At 40.1% G+C, this 23054-nt stretch overlaps 2 protein-coding genes across 6 annotated transcripts in view; one reads left to right on the plus strand and one right to left on the minus strand.

Moving 5' to 3' along the window:
* The window catches only part of LOC101742836 (major facilitator superfamily domain-containing protein 6), a 29701-nt gene extending 18006 nt beyond the window's left edge, over positions 1 to 11695 (plus strand). Inside the window, exons 6-11 of one of the 5 annotated variants that reach the window (XM_038021328.2) lie at positions 208 to 323; positions 927 to 1045; positions 1706 to 1832; positions 4445 to 4582; positions 7100 to 7249; positions 7330 to 11695. In XM_038021328.2, the coding sequence (XP_037877256.1) occupies positions 208 to 323; positions 927 to 1045; positions 1706 to 1832; positions 4445 to 4582; positions 7100 to 7249; positions 7330 to 7430 (751 nt within the window). In that variant the 3' untranslated portion in view covers positions 7431 to 11695. Of the gene's footprint in view, positions 1 to 207; positions 324 to 926; positions 1046 to 1705; positions 1833 to 4444; positions 4583 to 5398; positions 7250 to 7313 lie in introns of those variants that run through there. The other 4 variants (XM_038021330.2, XM_062675884.1, XM_062675885.1 and 1 more) reach the window with 4 other exon arrangements.
* Positions 11696 to 14979: 3284 nt separating this feature from the next.
* Positions 14980 to 23054, minus strand: part of LOC101742979 (programmed cell death protein 4) — a 29305-nt gene continuing 21230 nt past the window's right edge. Inside the window, exons 7-11 of the mRNA XM_038021334.2 lie at positions 22555 to 22644; positions 21621 to 21753; positions 20555 to 20665; positions 19524 to 19663; positions 14980 to 18750 (exon numbers count right to left, since the gene is read on the minus strand). Of these exons, the coding sequence (XP_037877262.2) occupies positions 18678 to 18750; positions 19524 to 19663; positions 20555 to 20665; positions 21621 to 21753; positions 22555 to 22644 (547 nt within the window). The 3' untranslated portion in view covers positions 14980 to 18677. The remainder of the gene's footprint in view (positions 18751 to 19523; positions 19664 to 20554; positions 20666 to 21620; positions 21754 to 22554; positions 22645 to 23054) is intronic.

The raw sequence follows: 23054 nt of genomic DNA on the forward strand, positions 1-23054 counted from the left end.
CCCTTCCGCATCGTCCCATAAGGAACCTCGTTCCAAAAAATTAATTTTTTTATAGTTCTTTTCGGTTCCAGCATTCGTCCGATATCTTGTGTTCTAAATAAATTGCGTTGCTATGATAAAATGTATATGTAAGTTTCGGATAACTACCCTCTTATTTAGGAAGCTCATTAGTTTCCGGAGCTTTGCGTCTATATGCGAACTTTGTAGGTTCCTGGAAGAATTGGCCGAGGAAACCGGTTCGATTGCTACGATAAAGCTCATCGAGGGCGTGGTGGTAGCCGCGCAGAGCTTCGTCGGGGAGCTTCTGTTCTTTTTCTGTTCAGGTAAGAGATTCAGGAAAAGCTTGGCCAAGAGTACGCCTCCCTCCTGCGTGACGCGAGGTCATTGACTCCGCCATTGGATTTTTGGTTACATTGCGTGCGTAAAGAAACGAAGTGTATTGGCAAAATAAAAAGTCACGATAAAAGGGTGGTGATAGGGCCTCTTGTGAGTCCGCGCGGGTGGGTACCACCACCCTGCCTAGGAGTTAGTTAATTTGAGACTTGAATCAATTGGGACGAAATGAAAGGAGATGAGATAGTATGACATAAAGTCTTAGTAAATTTTTGGTTATTTCCTGAGACTTCAGTTTTTGGAAGAAACCCTCGAAGCCACGTCCGGCGACTCTGCTCCATTACCCCGACCCCCCCCCCCCCTCCCCCCACTTGTAAATGTGCCCAGACGCTAAACGGTCTATAAGCCAACGTCTATAAGCTTAACATCTGACCCTGAAGAGACACTAAATTAACAAAATAAAACAATTATATTGAAATGTATTGTATTGTATTGTATTGTATTGCATTGTATTGCATTGCATTGCATTGCATTGTAATGTAATGAAATGTATTGCACTGTACGGTATTGCATTGCATTGTATTGAATTCCAGGTAAAATAATAAAGCGCTGGGGCTACGGAACGACGCTGACGTTTTCATTGTTCTGTTACGGAATTAGAATGGCGTTGATATCGTTCATTCGGAATCCGTGGCAATTGGTGTTGATAGAGGTAAGACCCCTGGGATGGGACGAAGAGGTAGTGTTATTAACCGACCCCAATACAAAAGGAGGTAGTTCTCAATTTGAACATATCTATATATACATACTAGCTGTACCCGTCTGCTTCGCTGGGCATTTAAAATTAACATTATTATTTCTCACCCCCACAAAGATTCTCATCATTAACGCCCCCGCAACTGGTGTAGGGAGTTTAACACTCATATAAATATTGGCCTATCCATTAAGTACATGCATTTTCTACATGGATACCAAGTTTCAAGTCAATCGGATGCAAGGTTCAGTAGTTATAACGGAACATCCGTAAAAACCACTGTAGATTTATATATTAGTATAGATGTACATATATAATTTGTGTATTTAAGTGGTCATTTGCTTTTGTCTCATAGCAACAATTAACAGTTCTGAAGTTCTGAAGATTCCAGAGCCAGATATATCGGATATAATCGGACTTTTCCACACATAGGGAGTGTACTCCTGATATCTACCCTCCAAAATGGTAGCCAACCTTGGAAATGCTTATAGCGCGATTGATGTCTCTGATAAAACTATAACTACAGCTAATATCACGAGAAGCATTGAAATATGTTTATCAAGTAGAAATAGAGGAATTTTTTTTATTATTCACAAATGCTTCTCTTTGGTTCTTTAGGGGATTATGCAAGGCCCGACATATGCCCTTTGCTACGCTACTATAGTCGGGTACGCGGCTCATGTGGCCCCGGACGGTTACTCGGCGACTGTCCAGGGCATAGTGGCCGGCATGGACGACGGCGTGGGTGCGTATTTACCAGACCAGAGGGTACTTGGAAAAAAAAATTGTTTAAAAAAACTAACAAAATACGCTTTTATAGAAAATCCAATTAAAAAATAGAAAATCAATTTTAATAAAGGACATCGGGCACCTTTGTATGGGACACTTACCTACAGCGAACAAAAATGAAATTAGGTCTGGTGGATAGGCAATTGAATCTAGTTTACAATGGTATAGGTCCCATATCTGTGAGCCGTGGGAATAAGGAGAAACTGGACATTAAAAAAATATTTTTTTTTTTACTTTTTTGTGCAATAATTCAAGAGGAAAAAAGGAATAAAAAAAACATGTTTTTCTCTTTACTTTTATTCTGCCGCATCCAAATCTACAAGAGTTTCGTCTAAAAACGCCGCAGGTGCGTGAAATTCTTCTTGATATATAGCCCAAGATAAAAAGTATACCACACTGGCGATGTGCGCGCAACTCCCTACAGTGCGGCGGCCGTGTATACAGGAACAGTAATACCCTTCGAGGCTTTGTCTTCCTTGCAATGCCGGATTTATTAGTATATATGTATAATAGCGTTTTGCTCTTATGTGACGAGACTGTATTCTGCCTCGTATTAATATTTTATTTTCTACCAACTCTCTGCGATGGTATAATTCCATTATATACACTCCGTTTGGCCGCATGTGTTCATGGCAATAAGATTTGGCCAATTTCAAATGGTATATTCCCAAGGTAAATAAAAATAGCTCGTCGTAAGTTAATTGTGGAAAATCTCTTAATTCGGGATTGTTTGCCTCTATCGGCGTGAATGCAACTCTTTGCCTGTTTAAGTTGTTTCGAATCACGTAATCAGCCAATTCATTTTCTCTATTTATATTCTCATTTATTATATTTATAAATAATTAAAATACCACGGAGTGATATTTTAACTTACTGAGCGGTCATATTTAGTAATTAGGACAAATAGTCAACTTAAAATATGAATTTCATTTTACTTTTATTTCCATTTTCCCATTGTTATGAATTAAAATAACCACATAATATTAAATATGATTGGAAGCACTATGATTTAAAAGTGTTTTGGTTTATGTTCGCGACTTTAAAAAAAGCGGGTAAAAAACGCCCAATGATCTTTGAATTATAAATAGTGTAAGAAAAAATGATTTTATTGTAAAAAAAAAGCGCGGGGTGCTTTTCAGGATTTTATAAAAATAACCCTTCTACTCATATCTGTTCATAAAATATTTATAACTACCGATAATCATTTTTTCTTACACTATTTTTAATTGAAATTTATTTTCTATTTTTTAGTTGGATTTTCTATAAAAGCGTATTTTTTTTCTTTTTTTAAACTATAATTTATTTTTCATTTTTTAGTTGAATTTCAATTTTTTCAATTTTTTTTTATAATATTGAATTCCCACCGTTCCTTAATAAGTATACCAAATTTCGAGTTAATCGGACGTTTTGAAGGGGGTCAAAATCATGTTCAAAGATTCCGTTACATACTAACATTCATGCGTCTGAAGCTAATAAAAGCGTATCAAAAACACCAAATAAACATTTTCTCATATCAAGTTAAACACGAAACACAACACGCGATTGCAACACACGTAATGATTTTGCTTAGACGAGTGGATGACTCGCCCGTCTGGTGTTTTTTTCTTCTTTTTGTATTGCTTATATGGGTGGAGCCCATAGACATCTAAATTGTAAATGCGCCACCCACCTTGAGATATAAGTTCTAAGGTCTCAGTATAGTTATAACGTCTGCCCCAGCCTTCAAACCGAAACACATTACTGCTTCACGGCAGAAATAGACAGAGCGTGGGTACCTACCCACGTGGTCTCACAAGAGATCATACCACCAGTAATTACGCAAAATATAATTTTGCGGGTTTGATTTTTATTACACGATGTTATTCCTTCACCGTGGAAGTCAATCGTGAACATTTGTTAAGTACGTATTTCATTAGAAAAATTGGTACTTGCCAGCGGGATTCGAACACCAGTGCATCGCTACATACGAATGCACCGGACGTCTTATCCTTTGGGCCACGACGACTTCAGATTCAGGTGTTAAGCGGCTACCGGTGCCCACCTTGAAACATGAGCTCTAAGTTTCCCCTCACACTTCGAACATGGCTTTACCATACGGTATACCATAAGCTTTTGGGCTTTCTCGTCGGGGAGATTCAACTGAGCCGGTCTGTTTAGGGCGGCACACCGTCCCTCACGAGTCGAAGTGTCAATAATTGTCCAATTTCGGGTCGCTTCGGGGTTCGGCGGTCGATGGCCACCGGATCAGCAAGGCGACCCCATAGACACAGCCGTTCTCGGAACCCGTCGCTTGCGACGAAGGGCTCGGCGAGTAAATTAATCCATAGACTGCCATTATTTATTCGTAGACACAGCCCAGTGAGTTTCTCGCCGGATCTTCTCAGTGGGTCGCGTTTCCGATCCGGTGGTAGATTCTGCGAAGCACTGCTCTTGCTAGGGTTCGTGTTAGCAACGTCGTCAGGTTAGAGCCCCGCGAGCTCATCTACTAGTTAAGGTTACGCTGAAATAGCCTCTCAAGGCTATCAGCATAGGTAGGAAAAAAAACCCAGCAAGGCGGTATCTCTGCAGGTTTCGCCCTGGGATCGCTGCTAGGCGGACAACTGTACGGTTCGATGGGCGGTCGATATTCGTTCCGAGTGTTCAGCGTATTGGCGGTGATCGCGGCCGCCCTGCACGCCGCAATGTTCTTGGAATTCGATCGGGCTGGTAAGATTTTGATACCTCCACAGGCAGAGGTGGGGTCGGCCTGGTTGTGATGGGTTACCGGTCGCTATGTTGGACGTCGTCAATGACCCTGGTAGAGCCGGGCCCCTGTCAACCACTGATCCGTTAGTCATGTTTGAAGAAGCACGTGCCCAGAAGGAGGAGAGTCCATTTCAGCTTCGGATGGTGCGTGAAGGAAAAGATCTCTGGAATTGCACTGTGGATAAACCGTTATATACTAGTGGTAGGACCTCTTGTGAGTCCGCGCGGGTAGGTACCACCACCCCGCCTATTTCTGCCGTGAAGCAGTAATACGTTTCGGTTTGAAGGGTAGGGCAGCCGTTGTTGATGTCTATGGGCTCCAGTAACCATCTAACACCAGGTGGGCTGTAAGCTCGTCCACCCATCTAAGAAAAAAAATAAAAAATATATAGGTAGTCTGGATGAAGGGACCATGGATCCAAAGGTATATGTATATATTGATTCACACAACACCATTGCAATCGTTTCCAAAGCGCACTAGTGGTAATAAGCTAATATATTTTTATGTGAAAAGTTGAATTATTTCATCTGTCAATACTCTACTGAACTTGTCTTGTATTAAACGTATTTGAGGGTATTTCATAATTCGCTGCGGTCAGTGACCCGGTTGTTTTGGTTGCATTAGATTGCGCGGTTCGCTAACTTCGTCAATAACAAAACTGTATTCGATATTGTAGTGCACCAGATAGACAGACGAGCTAACAGGCCGTCTGATGATATACAGGTGCACGGAGTGATGCAGGATTATTGTTTCAATACATTCTAACAACTTTACAGAGAGGTCTAAGGCGCAAGCAGAGCTCGTAGAGGCAGAGAAGATGCTTCGTCCTAATCAAGCTGTGTACAGAGAGACCGTCGTATCTAGTCACGAGACGTGATACCGTGTACCTGTTATCGTACTACCTGATATTACCTAGTATATACTATATCGGGTTTTTAATCTATCAAATTTTAATACGACCGTTGTGATTGTTTTTATTAACATCAACAATGACAAGGTCTGTTGACGTGCCAACGTGTTTTATTTTAGTGAGAGTCAAAATAAGGAACTAAGATATTTAAATTGGTGGCTTTAATTTTTATATTTTTCTAAATACAAAATGTATTTTTAATTTTATATGATATAGTTTAATCTTCACCAGGACTGATTGTAATAGGGGAGCCCAAAGGGGGGTTTCTGGGATTTGGGGAGAAACCTTGCACCCTATCAAGTACCTCCACCATACATGAACCTTTCATATAGGGTCGTGCATTTAGGGCAGGCGATCAGAATAGTAATTATAAATGTAATTTAAGGAATGCAATTTTTTTTTAGTTTTTCCATTTAGTACCTTAAGGTGTGCACTTGGTTTAAAAGAGACGGAGAGAGTAACTTTATCCTTTTCTAGACTAAAAGAGACTATTAAATTTTATAAACTGATAAAATAATGCAATATGTTTATAAGTTGTTCAAAGTATAAAACTATTTTTTTTTTAATCTTTTTATTAAGCTACTTCAATTCTATTAATGCGATATTATCTGCATCTCTCTCTCTCTCTCTTCGGTCGGTCCCTCACTGCTGAGGATCGTGACTCCGTCCGATTTCGTCAACCAACTGTCTCCATCGATCCCGCCCTGCAGCCCGGTGGAGTGCGTCGCTGATAGGTATCCCCAGTTCCTCCGCTATTTGGTCCGACCATCGTTTGGGACCTCAACCCCTAGGCCTTTTTCCCTCTATTTTACCGGTCACCACAAGGCGTTCCAAATTGCCGGTATCCCTACGTGCAACATGACCAAAATACCGCAATAAAATAATAACATACTTTAATAAAATTATCTTTTGATGTTAATTTTCCTTCATAACTAGCGGTCCGCTCCGGCTCCACTCGGATCTTTAACAAAATTTTCAACGATATTTGATGTTGTTTTATTTTTTTAAATAAAAGAACAGTTATTGCGGCATAACTATAATAGTTAGACATATGCTGTCGCGACACTTTTTGTAAATAATAATGTGTTCTACAAAGTCGTAGTACATTATTTTATTCTATCATCGATAGTTTTCGCAGGGCACGCGATGTAAAGAATATTTTAGGTATTTTTTTTACAACTTGGGTTACATTATTGGAGTTTTAATAAGGATATAGCCTATGTCACTCGGGAATAATGTAGCTTCCAAACAGTTAAAGAATTTTTCAAATCTTTCCTCTTTATGATATTAGTATAGATAACAATAATAAAATCATTTATTTCCTTTCACACATATTAAAATTATTACAAGTAGATAAATAAAATAAAAAAAGGCAAAATAATAAATAATAATATAATTTAATGATACATTTAATTTCGATAATGCTCACACATCTGGTGTCACATCACATCACAATCACATCACATCACATCATCACAATCACATCACACCATCACAATCACATCACATCACATCATGCTGGTGGTGGTATGCTCACCACAGTCGCGTGATGGCTTAACTTCACCAGCAGATTCCTGTTGGACGAATGACGATGGTGATAAGCCGAAGGTGACTCGGTTCGTTGGTAGACGCCAATCAGAAGTGGATGAAGACTGTGATGATTATAATTATGATGATGTCGTAACGCCTGATGATTTAGAGGAATACCAGGATTCAGGTGGGCTTTGGCTTTTTGATATCGTGAAATAATGTTTGTTATATATATATTTAATAATGGTTAGTCATTTCTTGTTGCAGACACGCGAGATTGCGATGAAAACATACAAATAGAAACGGTATATTGTTATGAAGACGATTCCACTTGTTATGTTGATAATAATAATGATGATGATGATTGAGAAAATATATTTTTGACAAAAAAAAATACTTTTTTTTTCTACCTAAGCTGATGGTCTAAAGAGATCATGTCAGTGTCGCCGGGCTAGTAGGTGAGCTCACGGGGCTCAAACCTATAGTTTGGACAGCCCTGACCTAGTTGATTGAGTATCAATGGTAGCCCCATTACACAAACCAAAACGCGTGATCGCTTCGTAGCAGAAGTAAACAGAGTGGTGGTACTTACTCGTGCGGGCTCACAGGACACACCTTTTTTTCGACCTAAGCTGATGGTCTTGAGAGATCATTTCAGCGTAACCTTAACTAGTAGGTGAGTTTACGGGGCTCAAACCTGACGACGTTGCTAACACGAACCCTAGCAAGAGCAGTGCTTCGTAGAATCTACCACCGGATCGGAAACGCGACCCACTGAGAAGATCCGGCGAGAAACTCAGTGGACTGTGTCTGTGGGTTAATTTACTCGTCGAGTCCTTCGTCGCAAGCGACGGGTTCGACGAGGACTATGACCGGTGCTTGAGGTACCTGAAAGCACCGTTAATGGATCGGGAGGATCCGTAATGACGTGTTTAGGGCGATGTCGACTGTTTACCATTCGGTCCGCAGGATCGGGTATATAATTTCTGGCGGCCACGACAAGAGGGTTCTCGTGTTGTGTTGTCTGTCTCGGATATACTTAACATCCGTTCTGAATAACTGAACTTTTTACTGGTGGTAGGACTTCTTGTGAGTCCGCACGGGTAGGTACCACCACCCCGCCTATTTCTGCCGTGAAACAGTAATGCGTTTCGGTTTGAAGGGTGGGGCAGCCGTTGTAACTATACTGAGAGCTTAGAACTTATATCTCAAGGTGGGTGGCGCATTTACGTTGTAGATGTCTATGGGATCCAGTAACCACTTAACACCAGGTGGGCCGTGAGCTCGTCCACCCATCTAAGTAATATAAAAAAACCTGACGTGCTGGAATGAAATGTTTTTTTTTCCATTTCCCCTCGGTATGGCCACTGCCGCCGTGCAAAACAGGCTGATTTATATTTATCGGTCATCAAAAACAAATGTGGCGCTTACGCTATTAATATCTGAAGCGCTCGAGTATTTCTTTGTTGGATTTTTTGACGTGATAACGTCTTGTTTTTTTTAAGGGATTTTATGTCCTGGTAGCTAAGACCTTTAAGTCATGTCTCATTTTAATTTATATTCATATTTATATGAAAAATGATATTATAGAGTGAAATGAAATGAAGATGATTAATTTGAGACAGTAATCGACTGGGATGAAATTAAATGAGATGAGATGAATGGGATGAAATATAATCTCAGTAAAATGGTGGTCATTTACTAAGATTTTTTCAGAGGACTTTTTGGAGGATCCCGAGAAGTTACGTCCAGCGGCTTTGTTTTATTTTCCCACATGTGTGCACTTTCACAGATATCAAACAGTTAATAAACCACCATTATTACACATTTAAACCTGAAGAAACACTAAATAGACAAAACAAAACAAATCACACAACTTCACTCCTCGCGTTCCCGCCAAAAAGTCTGATAACGTCTTGTAAATCGGTGAACACCGGCTGTACGCTCGAAAAAGTGTCACGTTCCGCCCGAGTTTGAGCGTGTAAACGAGAGCGCGGAACAAACGATAGATAGGCAAGATCCGCCCAAGTGTTGGCTTGTGACACATTCATCTCTCTTCTCGCGTGACGTCATAACTAGCAGTTCGAATATTTCCGCTACTGGCGTTATCACGTAAAACTATCGTCCGTAAATCGACCTAACAGACAACCAATATTATTTTTAAGCTATTGCATAGATTTTATCGCGGGCCTTGAGCGCGGCGACCGAATCATGAAATTCCGCAACGAAAAAAACCTTCCACCCCCCACTCCGCCTACCATGTAGCTCGCGTTCAACACATTCACACGTTGCGCTTGTGTAGTGTTTGTGAATAAGCGCGCGGCGTGACGTCGCACTGCATGCGCATCATGAAAAGTCTGCCCATCTCTCTCTCGCGCGGTCTAGCTTATGAGTGTGAAGGGGACAGTTAAGGTTTTGCTTTTATTAATGTTTCATATAGCGTGGTCTTGTTTTATTATTGTTTTAATATTAAATTATCATTGTCTAATTATAATTGTATAAGTTGATAAAAAATGCTATGCAATAGCTTTACCGCGGCAGTTCCCGAGTGCCACACGCTTTTTTGTACATTTTTGAAAAATTAGCATCTAATCTTAACAATCCAAAAGGTCTCCGCGAAGTTCGGATAAGTCAATACCTATTTAGCTTCTTGGGCTCCCCAACTGTCGTGTGTCATATTTTATGAAATGTTAATCTTTGTTGTTGTTTAAAATGTTTTTTATTTACAATTTTTATTAATTTTAGTAGCATAGGCATCCCTGATAACATTGGCTTGTTATTGACTGAAGGAGAGTTCGCATATACGCAGTGCTCACAAGCGCTGACATATTGGCGATCAGGCGTTATTAACGCTGTCTATATTGAATTGATATTTGACGATATAGTGAAAGTGAAGTCGTCGTGGACTAAAGGATAAGACGTCCGGTGCATTCGTATGTAGCGATGCACCGCTGTTCGAATCCCGCAGGCGGGTACCAATTTTTCTAATGAAATACGTACTTGACAAATGTTCACGATTGACTTCCACGGTGAAGGAATAGCATCGTGTAATAAAAATCATCACATGTAATAAAAACCAAACCCGCAAAATTATAATTTGCGTAATTACTAGCGGCAGGACCTCTTGTGAGTCCGTGCGGGTAGGTGCAATTAAGTATGAACTGACTTGCAATATTTTTTTTTATATTGTAGCTTGTTTGTTTTTTTATTGAAATTTGGAACTGGAGTACAATTGCGCACTCACGTATTATTATTGTGTTCATTCTTAGACATATCGACGCTTGAAAGAAAAACGTGACTAAGCGACAATAACTGCCTTGTACATAAATGATAGGCAATAACCATATTCGATGCGTAAAAAATATATATTTCTAGGTCTATTAAAATCATTTCAATCCTACAGCTAGATTCGTTAAAATATAATTTTTTTCAGATATTTCAACTTTATTATTAGTCTACTGTAAAGTTCACGCATTGTCGCTTAGTCATGTTTGCCTTTCAAGCGTCGATATGTATATAAATATAGTTGGATTTTTTCTTTATTACAATGAATTCAAATTCAAATTCAAATTCGTTTATTTCAACTTAGATGTCAGTATAACACACTTGTTGAATGTCAAAATATAAATAACAATGTTAACTCTACCACCGGTTCCAAAAAAAGCCACAGTCCTGAGAAGAACCGGCGGAACAAACTCAGCGAGTTTTTTTTTGTAAAAAAATATATTTGAGAAAAATCTCATTTTTATTTTATTTTAAATAACTAGATTTGCAATAAACGAAAAAACAAGTCAAAAATACAATTACAAAATAATAGGTAATAATAATGAAAAATGAAAAGGCCAGGAGCGAGCGCCTCATTCCCACGTAGTGCCATCTAGTAGATAATCCTTAACTTTATAATACGCCTTGTTGCACAAACGTTCCTTGACAGTTTTCTTAAATCTATGAACAGGTAGTAGTTGAATTATTTTAAAGCACAAATATGAGGGTAGTTATGTTTAAGTTTTCGAGGGTACATATCGAAGGGTGAAAGGGTATTCGTACTAAGCGACATATCACTTAATAATTCACATACATTTATTTTTGTAATTAAAGGTGCATTTTATTTGGTATTAGCATCAACAGTTCAATGTTCTTAATTGAACTTCAATTAAGTTTACCCCGTTCTAACAGCTGAAGAAGTTTTCTCGCTCTGGCCGTCATACATTTACATTAGTCCAGCGAGGGCGCATTAAGAATCGATCGGGGACGCCGCGTTGCCGACCTCTAGTCTAGAGAGATCATGTTAGCGTCGCCAGGCTAGTAGGTGAGCTCACGGGGCTCAAACCTGATGTTGTTGCTAACACTGGCCCTAGCAAGAGCAGTGCTTCGCAGAATCTACCACCGGATCGGTACCTATAGAATTGAGACGTAAGAACTCATTTGTAAACGTGGGTAGGTTTAACGCTGTTGATGTCTGTAGGCTCTAGTGACCACTGAACATGAGGTAGGCGGCGAAATCTTTCGTTTATTTAGTTAAATAATAAATTCATTGAAATTATGTTGATTTTGTCACCACAATTCTAGTTATAAGTACATTTTATGTATGGTTAATGTTGAACAAAAAAAAAATAAACAGTTTTGATACTTATCGTTGTGTTTTATTATTAATGTTTAGTTATGGGTTGATCTTTGGATAACAAGCTCTCCATTTAATTTAAGTCTCGCAATATATTTGAACTTCGATCTTCGAGACAGCCAAAGATACATTAGGCAACTGTATGCTCTTTTTCGTCGCGATCAGAATTATTTTTGCGGATGTAATAATATTAAAAATAAGAAGAAAAAGACAATTGTCTTTCACGTAAATTTAGATTATTACAGATAAATAAATGAGAAAGAGAGAGAGAGAGAGAGAGAGAGAGAGAGAGAGAAAGGCTTTGAAAGAAGTTGTTGGCTCAGCTGACGCCATTCAAAGGACGCATCGTATAACGCTGATTTTTTTTTTTTTTTTTTTTTCGGGCCGGGGCAAACCTCCTACGAGGTCCCCGCGCCTAGGGGGCGCGCGGGGTATGTGAAACTCAACGATCTGCAGGTGTTGAGAGCAGATCGCGGGCCCAAGGATTTTAGGGCCCACCCACTAAACGACTCCCCTGCACTCTTACACCCGACGTCCGATCTCCGTCCGGGGTCAGAACCCGTTCAGAGTAGGGGGGTTCCCGCGGTCAACACTACAACCAGACACGCGGCGCCACCCCGAGGACGCCCGACCGACGGGTCGTCGAGGCGGTAGTCGACGACCAACGACGTCGGTCTCCGCGGTACGGCGGCCCTACCAGGCCGCCCGGGCGGTGCCGCTGGTGTTCCAGGATACCCCGCTGGGCCAGAACCAGCCTGCCGGGTCGGAACGCGATACACCGCCGACCGGGTTGCTCTTCAACAGTATGTTCGGCGACGACAGCGACGACGAAAATGCGGACCGCATCGCAGTCCGCAGCCGCCGACGCGCCGTCCCGTCCTCCTGGTGCCAGCGCGCTAGAGTGACGGTAGCGTGCGGCGCAGCCTCAACCCCCTTAGGTCGCCCCGTGACCATCACCGGGAGGAGACTGCCTCCTACGCTGATTTTAACTCAACCCTTTGATTTATTGTAAGGTTTGAGGCTGGGTACGTGGGTTTTTTTTTTATTGCCCTTGTAGGCAGACGAGCATACGGCCCTCCTGATGGTGAGTGGTTACCGTCACCCATGGACTTCAGCAATGCCAGCGGCATAGCCAAGCCGCTGCCTACCGTTAATGTAAAACTATAATAAAAATAAGAAGAAAAGACAAAATATATACAGGCTCAAGTAAGGAAACAATGGAAAAACTAATATTTGGACACAGAACAAAATGAATGTGTCCAGTTTGCTATAATGTAAGAATACTTTCGATTTTTTAGTGGCAATAACGTATAGTGACAGCGTAGGAGGAAGCTAATAGCAGTTGACGTTTCAGATTAGGACTGTCTTGACAACGGCCCGCGGACCGCATGCTGGTGATCACGCGGCCCGCCACAAATGTTTTAATCAGAAAATAGTTTTAAAAATACATACCATGCAAAGGATAAGACGTCCGGTGCATTCGTATCTAGCGATGCACCGGTGTTCGAATCCCGCAGGCGGGTACCAATTTTTCTAATAAAATACGTACTTAACAAATGTTCACGATCGACTTCCACGGTGAAGGAATAACACTGAGTAATAAAAATAAAAACCCGGAAAATTTTAATTTGCGTAATTACTGGTGGTAAGAACTCTTGTGAGTCCGCACGAGTAGGTACCACCGCCCTGCCTATTTCTGCCGTGAAGCAGTAATGCGTTTCGGTTTGAAGGGTGCGGCAGCCGTTGTAACTGTACTGAGACCTTAGAACTTATATCTCAAGGTGGGTGGCGGTATTTACGTTATAGATGTCTAGGGGCTCTAGTTACCACTTAATACCAGGTAGGCTGTAAGTTAGACCAAGCATCTAAAAAAATTTAGCTAATAGAATTCTTTGTCGAAACACGCAATCAATATTTGGTATAATCTATCTTTATTCTTGTAACATTCAATTCTCATGACATAATTTAAAAGTGAAGCTATCTTTTACTATTATTGGGGGTAGGTATAATATATTGGGAAAGTAACTAGATTAGGTACTGCCCTGAATATTTTTTAACTTGAAAACTGAAAATATTTTTTTCGACTGCTCTCCAGCTTTTGTAGTAAATTTAATTAGCTCGCAAAGGTATGTAGTTTGGACAGCCCTGACCCAAGGGCGGATCCAGCTTTGGTGCCAGGAGGGGGTCACATAGTCATGGTCAAGTCAAGAACTTATAATTTAATTTTGATAACAATAGATACAAGTAAAAAGTAGGTATTTTATTAATGTACGTAAGTACTGTACTTAAAGGATTTATTCTTTATTGTACACTTGAAAAACTTAACACATACTTAATAACTTGTACATATTGTCATCTTCTCTTGAAGAAATCCAGAGAAGCACTATCACGCCCGGAATGAGGCAGCTTATTTATATTCCATAACCGTGGTCCTAAAATCATTATGTTCAATATGTGGTCCACCTAGGTCCTGGAACCAGCTCAGGGGGGGTCATGATCCCCATGACCCCCCCCCCTGGATCCGCCCTTGCCCTGACCTAGTTAATTGAGCATCAGCGGTAACCCCACTATCCAAACCACAACGCGTGATCGCTTCGTAGCAGAAGTAAGCAGAGTGATGGTACCTACCCAGGCGGGCTCACAGGACGCCCCAAAAACACCTTTTTTTCTACCTAAGCTGATGGTCTTGAGACCATTTTAGCGTAGCCTTAACTAGTAGGTGAGCTCACGGGGCTCAAACCCGACGACGTTGCTAACTCTGACCCTAGCAAGAGCAGTGCTTCGCAGAATCTACCACCGGATCGGAAACGCGACCCACTGAGATCCGGCGAGAAGCTCAGTGGGCTGTCTGTGGGTTGATTTACTCGTCGAGCCCTTCGTCACAAGCGACGGGTTCGACGATGACCGGTGCTTGAGGTACCTTAAAGCACCGTTAGTGGATCGGGAGTATCCGTAATGACGTATTCACAAACACCAAAAGCTTACCTTCTGCTGTGAAGCAGTAATGCGTTTCGGTTTGAAGGGTGAGGCAGCCGTTGTAACTATACTTGAGATCTTAGAACTTATATCTCAAGGTGGGTGGCGCATTTACGTTGTAGATATCTATGGGCTCCAGCAACCACTTAACACCAGGTGGGCTGTGAGCTCGTCCACCCATCTAAGAAATAAAAAAACTTTGACTTCATACACCAACTTCTCGAGCACATTTAAAAGATTCATCCCAAAAAGATCCACTGAGATTTATTAACCTAAATTCACACTGTCAAACTTTCACCATATAAATAAAACAAAAGGCATATTTTTATTATTTATATTTTTTTTTTTGTTTTGTTTACAATACTTTTATATAAGGAAAGAAATTAACACACAGACACCACAACGTAAGCGGAAAAATATAAAAAAAAAGTTAAAGAATGAAAAAAAAAACGTCATTAATATCGCATATATTATGATCCCGCGGGATTACGGGATCGTCCCATCCCGGTGGGTAAAACGACATAACATTCACCAGACACACCGAGTCGCAGTATTCATTCGCAATCATTCTCGAAGCGTCATAAACAATGATAATGCCATTTAAAAAAAAAAACGCGAAATTAAATCCGTAAAAGTACTGGTGGTAGGACGTCTTGTGAGTCCGCGCGGGTAGGTACCACCACCCCGCCTATTTCTGCCGTGAAGCAGTAATGCGTTTTGGTTTGAAGGGCGGGGCAGCCGTTGTAACTGAATATGAAATTTCGAAAAGGGCACATGTCGCATATTTTGTCAAATACGTTTTTTCATACACATGTAGTTTTGAGGCTTACCTACACCCATTTTATAATAATTCCACTAATTTTCAATTTCTAATTAACACTAAAATATATCTCGAAAATTAATATTTTAAATTTTACACTGCTTTAGAAAATAATCATGCTTTTTTTCATTTCCTGAACATTTCACATTTTCAGAGATGTGCCCTTTTCGAAATTGCATATTCAACTATACTGAGACCTTAGAACTGATATCTCAAGGTGGGTGGCGCATTTACTAACCACTTCATTAACCACTTAACACCGGGTGGGCTGTGAGCTCGTCCACCCACCTAAGCAATCAAAAAATAAAAATTTAAAGTCTAACACACATTTTAATATAATAATACAATTCAACGAATCTCGAATTTGTTTGATTGATATCAAAACAAAAACAAAACTAATTATCATCACTTCGTCGGGCATACGCGACGTTGGCGTTTTTTTTTATTGCTTAGATGGGTGGACGAGCTCACAGCCCACCTGGTGTTAAGCGGTTACTGGAGCCCATGGACATCTACAACGCAAATGCGCCACCCATCTTGAGATACAAGTTCTAAGGTCTCTAATACGTTAAGGCGTTTACGTATAACGTCCCAGTGTGCTCAGTGCGAGTTTTTTAACGTTCTCGATAGCGTAAAAGTTAACTCAAATTTGTATGGAACTGGAAAAGCGCCCCTAGCGGCAAACGTAGGCAAACTTAACCGAATCTGAACATAATTACCGAATTAGTGGGACGTACAATACATAATAAGCGTATAGTAATTACGTCATAGTCAAAAATGATGTTCATTGAATTTGAATCATTTTTAATACGCTTTTATTAGCTTCAGACTTATGTTAGTTAGTAACGGAATCTTTGAACAAGATATTGACCCCCTTCAAAACGTCGGATTAACTCGAAATTAGGCATACTTATTAAGGATCGATGACAATACAATATTTTAAACAGTTTGATCCGTTATCCTTACTAGGATAATCAGGATTAGCGATTTTTTGTTTTCCTGAAACCATTTTTTTTGTGTGTCCCCAATAGCTCTACTATAAGGTGTTTCAGAATTATCCATACTTTCTTGGACACCCTGCATATACTCAATATGCTGCAATGCCTCAAGTTTTATAAGTGCATCCATTCCGGGTGGTGGTTTCCCGGGATCCGCCGAGTTCTAGCGGGGAAAGGGGGGGGGTCATATTCATTTCGCTTCGAGACCTATCTTCGCATTACCGGGATTATCGTTGGACACTCAAGCTCACAGTTCAACCGACGTTAAGCCGACCCTGAAGTCTGCGGAAGCCACACGAGTGGGGACTCAACACGCAGCGTACAAGGTCGCGACCAGAACGTAGCGTGAGCGGTTTGAGACGACAATCGCTGCCAGTGTGACCCGACCCTTACTTACTCTATCCTACCCTTAAACTCTCAACTGTCAACATTTAATATAAACATTCACACATTCGTATCCAAACAAAACACGCGCATCACTTAAACATATACATAAATATATATTTTTTTAAATAACACATTTTATATATCAAAGGACGAAAAGGCTATTGGTTTTAAGCGATATTTAATCTTTGTAATTAAATGTCCGCTTTATTTGATATTAGCGACCCGCCCTCGCTTCGCTTCGGAAACATTAAATTTTATTATTGATAGCTGAGTCCCGCGATGCTACCCGCGTTATTGTCGTAGCGCGAGTGAAGCCGCGGGGCGAAGCTAGTCTAAAAAAAAGTAGCCTAAATTACTCCTTATATCATCAGCTACCTATCAGTGAAAGTCTCGTCAAAATCGGTCCAGTCGTTCCAGAGATTAGTCGGAACAAACAAACAGACAGACAGACAGACAGACAGACAAAAATTGTAAAAAATGTTATTTTGGTGTATGTACCGTATATGCATTTAGTAAAAAGCGGTTATTTCAATATTACAAACAGACACTCCAATTTTATTTATATGTATAGATTTTATCATCAACAGTTCGATGTTTTTAATTGAACTTCAATTAAGTTTACTCTATTAAAATAAACAAAAAAAATTTTTTTAGTATTTTTTCCCAAAATTTTAAACTTTAAATGGCTCTCTTCTGTAATGTTACAAAAATTTCGCTTAGATCAAATAGCTTTTCAGCCCTTGATATATATATATATATATATATATATGTACATATCGACGCTTGAAAGGCAAACGTGACTAAGCGACAATAACTGCTTTGTAGATAAATGATAGGCAATAACCATATACGATGCGCCAAAAAAATTTATATATTTCTAGGTCTATTAAAATAATTTCAATCCTACAGCTAGATTCGTTAAAATAGAATTTTTTTCAGGTATTTCTCAGGTATATTTTATATTAATTTCAAGGTTAAATTTTTATAATTAAATTATTTTTAGTTAATTTCATTAATTAATTAAATTAATCTACAGTTTAAAGTTCACGCATTGTCGCTTAGTCACATTTGCCTTTCAAGCGTCGATGTTATTATATACTCAAATGCCATTACAAGACTAATACGGACAGAAGATCGGATCTAGTTTTGATTATTAACAAATTATTGCTCAATAGTTATCATTTTTTTCTTTTTGTCTTTTATCGATTCGCAGTTCGGACGAGCGAGCCCGGCGCGCCATCACTACAGCGGCCCGTGGACATCAGACTGACGCGACCTCTGTTAAATTCCAACCGAATCCACTTGTGAAGTTCAGGCGTCTACCTTCAGACCAAAATTCCCTGCGCATCCTGTATAATATAACCTGCTTCAACTTTACAACGCGATTCTTACACAGATAGTAGATTCAGATGAAGCATTGTCTCACAAACAGTCCGTGATAATTAATTTTATTGTCAATTAGAAAGAAGAAAAAAAAACACACGCTGTATGTAGCCGTTGTGACGTCACCGAACCCGCGCGTCTACCCGAAACACCCTGTATCGCACTATCCATTACAACTTAACAACGCGATTCATACACGGATAGTGACGATGACTATCGTCTCACAAATAAATTCCGACACTGTGTAATTTATTGTCCAAGAAAAATAAAACACACGCTGTATGTAGCCGCTGTGACGTCACCGCGCCCGCGCGTCATAAGGCACTCTCGCAACCGTGCGGTCCCGGGGGGCGGCGGCGGGGGCAGGGGGCGGGGGGGGCGGCGCCTCCAGGGGTGTCCGGTGTCTGTGTGTCGGCAGGCGTCCTCGCATTCACTCGCGCAGCTTCAGCGCGTGATCCTTGATGGCGCCTCCGTCTCCTTCGGACACGAAGCGCTTGCGACCTCTGCCGGTTGGAGACGACCAGTATTGATTAGTAAAAAGCGATAGAAAAGAAAGAGACAAAACATATGTCTACAGAATATCGGTAACGAAAGAAAGAGATAGATATACTTTTGAAGTAAGCAATACAACAATAATCGTGAACATTTGTTATGTACGTAGTTCATTAGAAAAATTGGGACCCGCCTGCAGGATTCGAACACCGGTGCATCGGACGTCTTATCCTTCAGGCCACGACGACTAAAATTAACACAACCAAAATACTAAATTTAGCTTAATCAATTTTAGTCTTTAACGGCATTAATGAACGTTGCTAATTGCGTGTGCATCCGTGACCTAAAGGTCTTAGTTATCAGGTCATAAAACCCCATAAAAAAAGTGACTTGAGAGCTAATATAATTCAATGTGTCCTTTAAAAGAAATCTGATTAGTGAATTATTGAAATATTGCCAAATTCCAATAAATACTCAATTTTGGTTAATAAATTTTAGTCCTTAACGGGCTATTAATTAAGGTTGCTAATTGTGTGTATATCCATCCGGCTGACCTCGTCCACCAGACATCTATTAGGACACGACGACTAGCACAATAAATACTCAAATTTAGCTTAATCAATTTTAGTCCTTAAGGACTACTAATTGAGGTTGCTAATTGCGTGTACATCCGGCTGATCTAGTCTACTAAAATTAACACAATCAATACTAAATTTAGCTTAATCAATTTTAGTCCTTAACACCTATAAATTAAGGTCGCTAATTGCGTGTACATCCGGCTCACCTGGTCGGCACTCGCTTCAGCACGTTGTCCCCGAGCCTGAACCTCGTCTGGCACCGCTCCAAGAACCTGTCCAGCATGATGTAAGCGAGAGGCACGTCCAGGACGATATCATTCATATCCTCGAGCACGCGGATGAAGCCCTGAGACAAAAACCGATACGAGGACGTTAGTCACACCTGGTGTTAATAACCATAGCAGCCCATAGACATTTTTTCTTATTAGAAAAGGCAAGGGGATCTAAGCCCATACAGCCTTGTCGGTTTTAAATAATTATTGAAATAAAAATTTCAATAAGACCGAAGCCAAGTTTTATATAATTTCCAATCCTTGTAAAATCAGCCCATAGACATCTACAACGTAAGTGCGTCATCCACCTAGAGATGTTAGTTCTAAGATCTCAGTATAGGTACCACGGCTGCCCCACCCTTTAAACCGAAACGCATTACTGCTTCACGGCAGAAATTGCCAGGGTGGTGGTACCTACCCGTGCGGACTCACAAGAGGTCTTACCACCAGTAATTTTAATTTTAATTTAATAAAATAAAAATTTTAGTATTGTCTACTACCCACTTTGGGAATAAATTATTTTTTAGTCATTAGCGACTAAGCTCTGTCATTTTCAGCGACATGGTCCGATTATTGTACCTAGATATTGTCATCTCCGTCATGTAGACATTGATGGTGACATTTATAGTAGTATGAGGCATTTCATGAAACTACTGGTCTCCCGATAGTCGAGATTCGACTATAATTAATTGAAATTATAAGTTTGTACATTATTATGGTTCTATTGTCAAAGTTGTTACTGGTGGTAGGACCTCTTGTGAGTTACCACCGCCCTGCCTATTTCCACCGTGAAGCAGTAATGCGTTTCGGTTTGAAACTATACCGAGACCTTAGAACTGATATCTCAAGGTGTGTGGCGCATTTTCGTCGTAGATATCTATGGGCTCCGGTAACCACTCAACACCAGGTGAGCCGTGAGCTCATCCACCCATCTAAGCAATAAAAAACTGGGACCGGCCACTCACCCTATCCATTTGGTCGGGCGTGACTATACAGCACCTCCGCAACTCAGCCAGGAAAGTACAAAGCTGTTCTTCAACACCAGAATTTATGGTCTCCAAAGCCAGGAGTATTGTCTGAAAGCAAAAAAAAAATTGTTGTCTATATATTAATACGTGAAGCAAAAACTTTGTCCACTTTTTACGAAAATTGCGCGGACGGAGGAGTATGAAATTTCCCACACTTATCTATATATATATAAAAGAAAGTCGTGTTAGTTACACTATTTATAACTCAAGAACGGCTGAATTGATTTGGCTGAAAATTGGTGGGGAGGTAGCTTAGAGCCAGGAGAAGGACATAGGATACTTTTTATCAAGCTCCCGTGGGACGTGACATAAAACGTGGTATAACAAAACGCAACTGATATGGAATAACAAAACGCAACTGATATGGAATAACAAAACGCAACTGATATGGAATAACAAAACGCAACTGATATGGAATAACAAAACGCAACTGATATGGAATAACAAAACGCAACTGATATGGAATAACAAAACGCAACTGACAGCCAAACGTAATGTAGTTTATGGTTAATTATAGTAGAATTTTGAAGTTGACCGGTTGATGTGTTTGTTTCGAATTTCTATTTATTGTGCCGAGATAGGTAATCATTAAGAAAGCCATGCCGCGACCAGCACTATCGAATGTTTCCCGACGAAGCCGTAATACAACCAGGATTCGAAACATCGCGAGTGAAAGGACTGAAGAAGAATAAAAAAAAATACAATAATAATAATAAAGTATCATTAAAATACTTGCTATTTTAATTTATATTAATTATCCAAATAAGAAATTGACCATGATAAAATCAAAAGTCTGCTCATTTATTGCCTCTAAGGCGGAACAAAGTTTGCCGGGTCACCTAGTACAGAATATATAGAAGGAGTGCAGAATGTTATTATTTTATTTAAATTATGCATTAATAATACATGAAATCAATAAATAAAAAACATTATACACACACACAAACACATATTATAACAGTATTTATGGTGAGACTAAGTATTGACAGTCTACGGCTCTGACCTCGTAGACCAGCTCGTGGTGGAAGTGAGGAACCTCCAACTCCCGCACGCAGCGCATCGCCTCCGCGAGCTCACCCGACGTCAGGTACTCCTTCAGCAGCAACTGGATCTGACGGATGAGAGACTTGACCGGCCTGCGGTAGGGGACCAGACCGGACCAGATATTAGTGACCGAACTAGTAAATCTTTGAAGTGAAACTTCTTTAGAAACGTTGTGATTTCAAACTCGATGAAACGAAATGAAACGAAACGAAAAAATAAGTCCATAGTAACAGACACTAACACATAAATGTATATATGATTCAGCCGGTTAGAGTATGAGATAGAACACATGTAGACGTGAAGTTCAAATATCAATTCACAGAGGGCGCTACCTCATACTATAATAGATGATTTACAGTTATTTACTAATCACAAAATTTTACATATACTTAGACTTCGAAGGTTTCACTTCTACCACGTGTGAATTGCACACATGTTTTTTTAAATATTTTTTTATTGCATAGATGAGTGGACGATCTCACAGCCCACCTAGTGTTAAATGGTTACCGGAGACCATAGACATCTACAATGTAAATGCTGCCATCCACCTTGAGATATGAGTTCCAAGGTCTCAGTATAGTTACAACGGCTGTCCCACCCTTTAAACCGAAAAAATCGGAAACTTCGGAAACCTATTTTATATAATCATAATTTTACTTGTAGTAGGACGTCTTATGAGTCCGCACGGGTAGGCGCCACCACCCTGCCCTATTTCTGCCGTGAAGCAGTAATGCGTTTCGATTTGAAGGGCGTTTACGTTATAGATGTATATGGGCTTCTGTAACCACTTAACACCAGGTGGGATGTGAGTTCGTCCACCCATCTATGCAATAAAAATTTTTGGCTCAAAAGAGCAGAATCTTAAGCCTTTAAAAAAAATTGTTATTTATTACCTGATACCTCCGCCGACGCCCCATATGTTGTCCAGCCTCACTAGCCCTTGCTTCATAGACAGTAGAGTCTCAGCTCTGTGTATAGCTTGTCTGTGGACGTAAAAAAAAGATTTAAATATGGCGGTATTTAATTGTGTACATAATTGTTTTTGTGAACATTATTATTGTGTTTACAATTAAGCTCCTTATTTGCAATTTCAAAATAATGCGACTCAAGTCCGGCATTTAAAGATTTCTTTATTCGGGGTTGTTTGAGAATTTAAACAAAATGAAATCAACCTTATTACTCAGTACATAAAGTATATTTTTAATGCGGCCACATGAGCTGTTCCGTCCTTAGATCCTTAGAGTCGCTTTGCGTGTTTTATTATTTCAATATGTAAATCACCATCCCATAATCACGTGTTCCTGTATTCGCAGCATATTTACAGGACACATATCCTGCAGTATTTTTTATTGTCCTTGTAGGCAGACGAGCATACGGCCCATCTAGGTTAGTT

This window comes from Bombyx mori, chromosome 24, assembly GCF_030269925.1.
Source record: "Bombyx mori chromosome 24, ASM3026992v2".
Taxonomy (NCBI): Eukaryota; Metazoa; Arthropoda; class Insecta; order Lepidoptera; family Bombycidae; genus Bombyx; species Bombyx mori.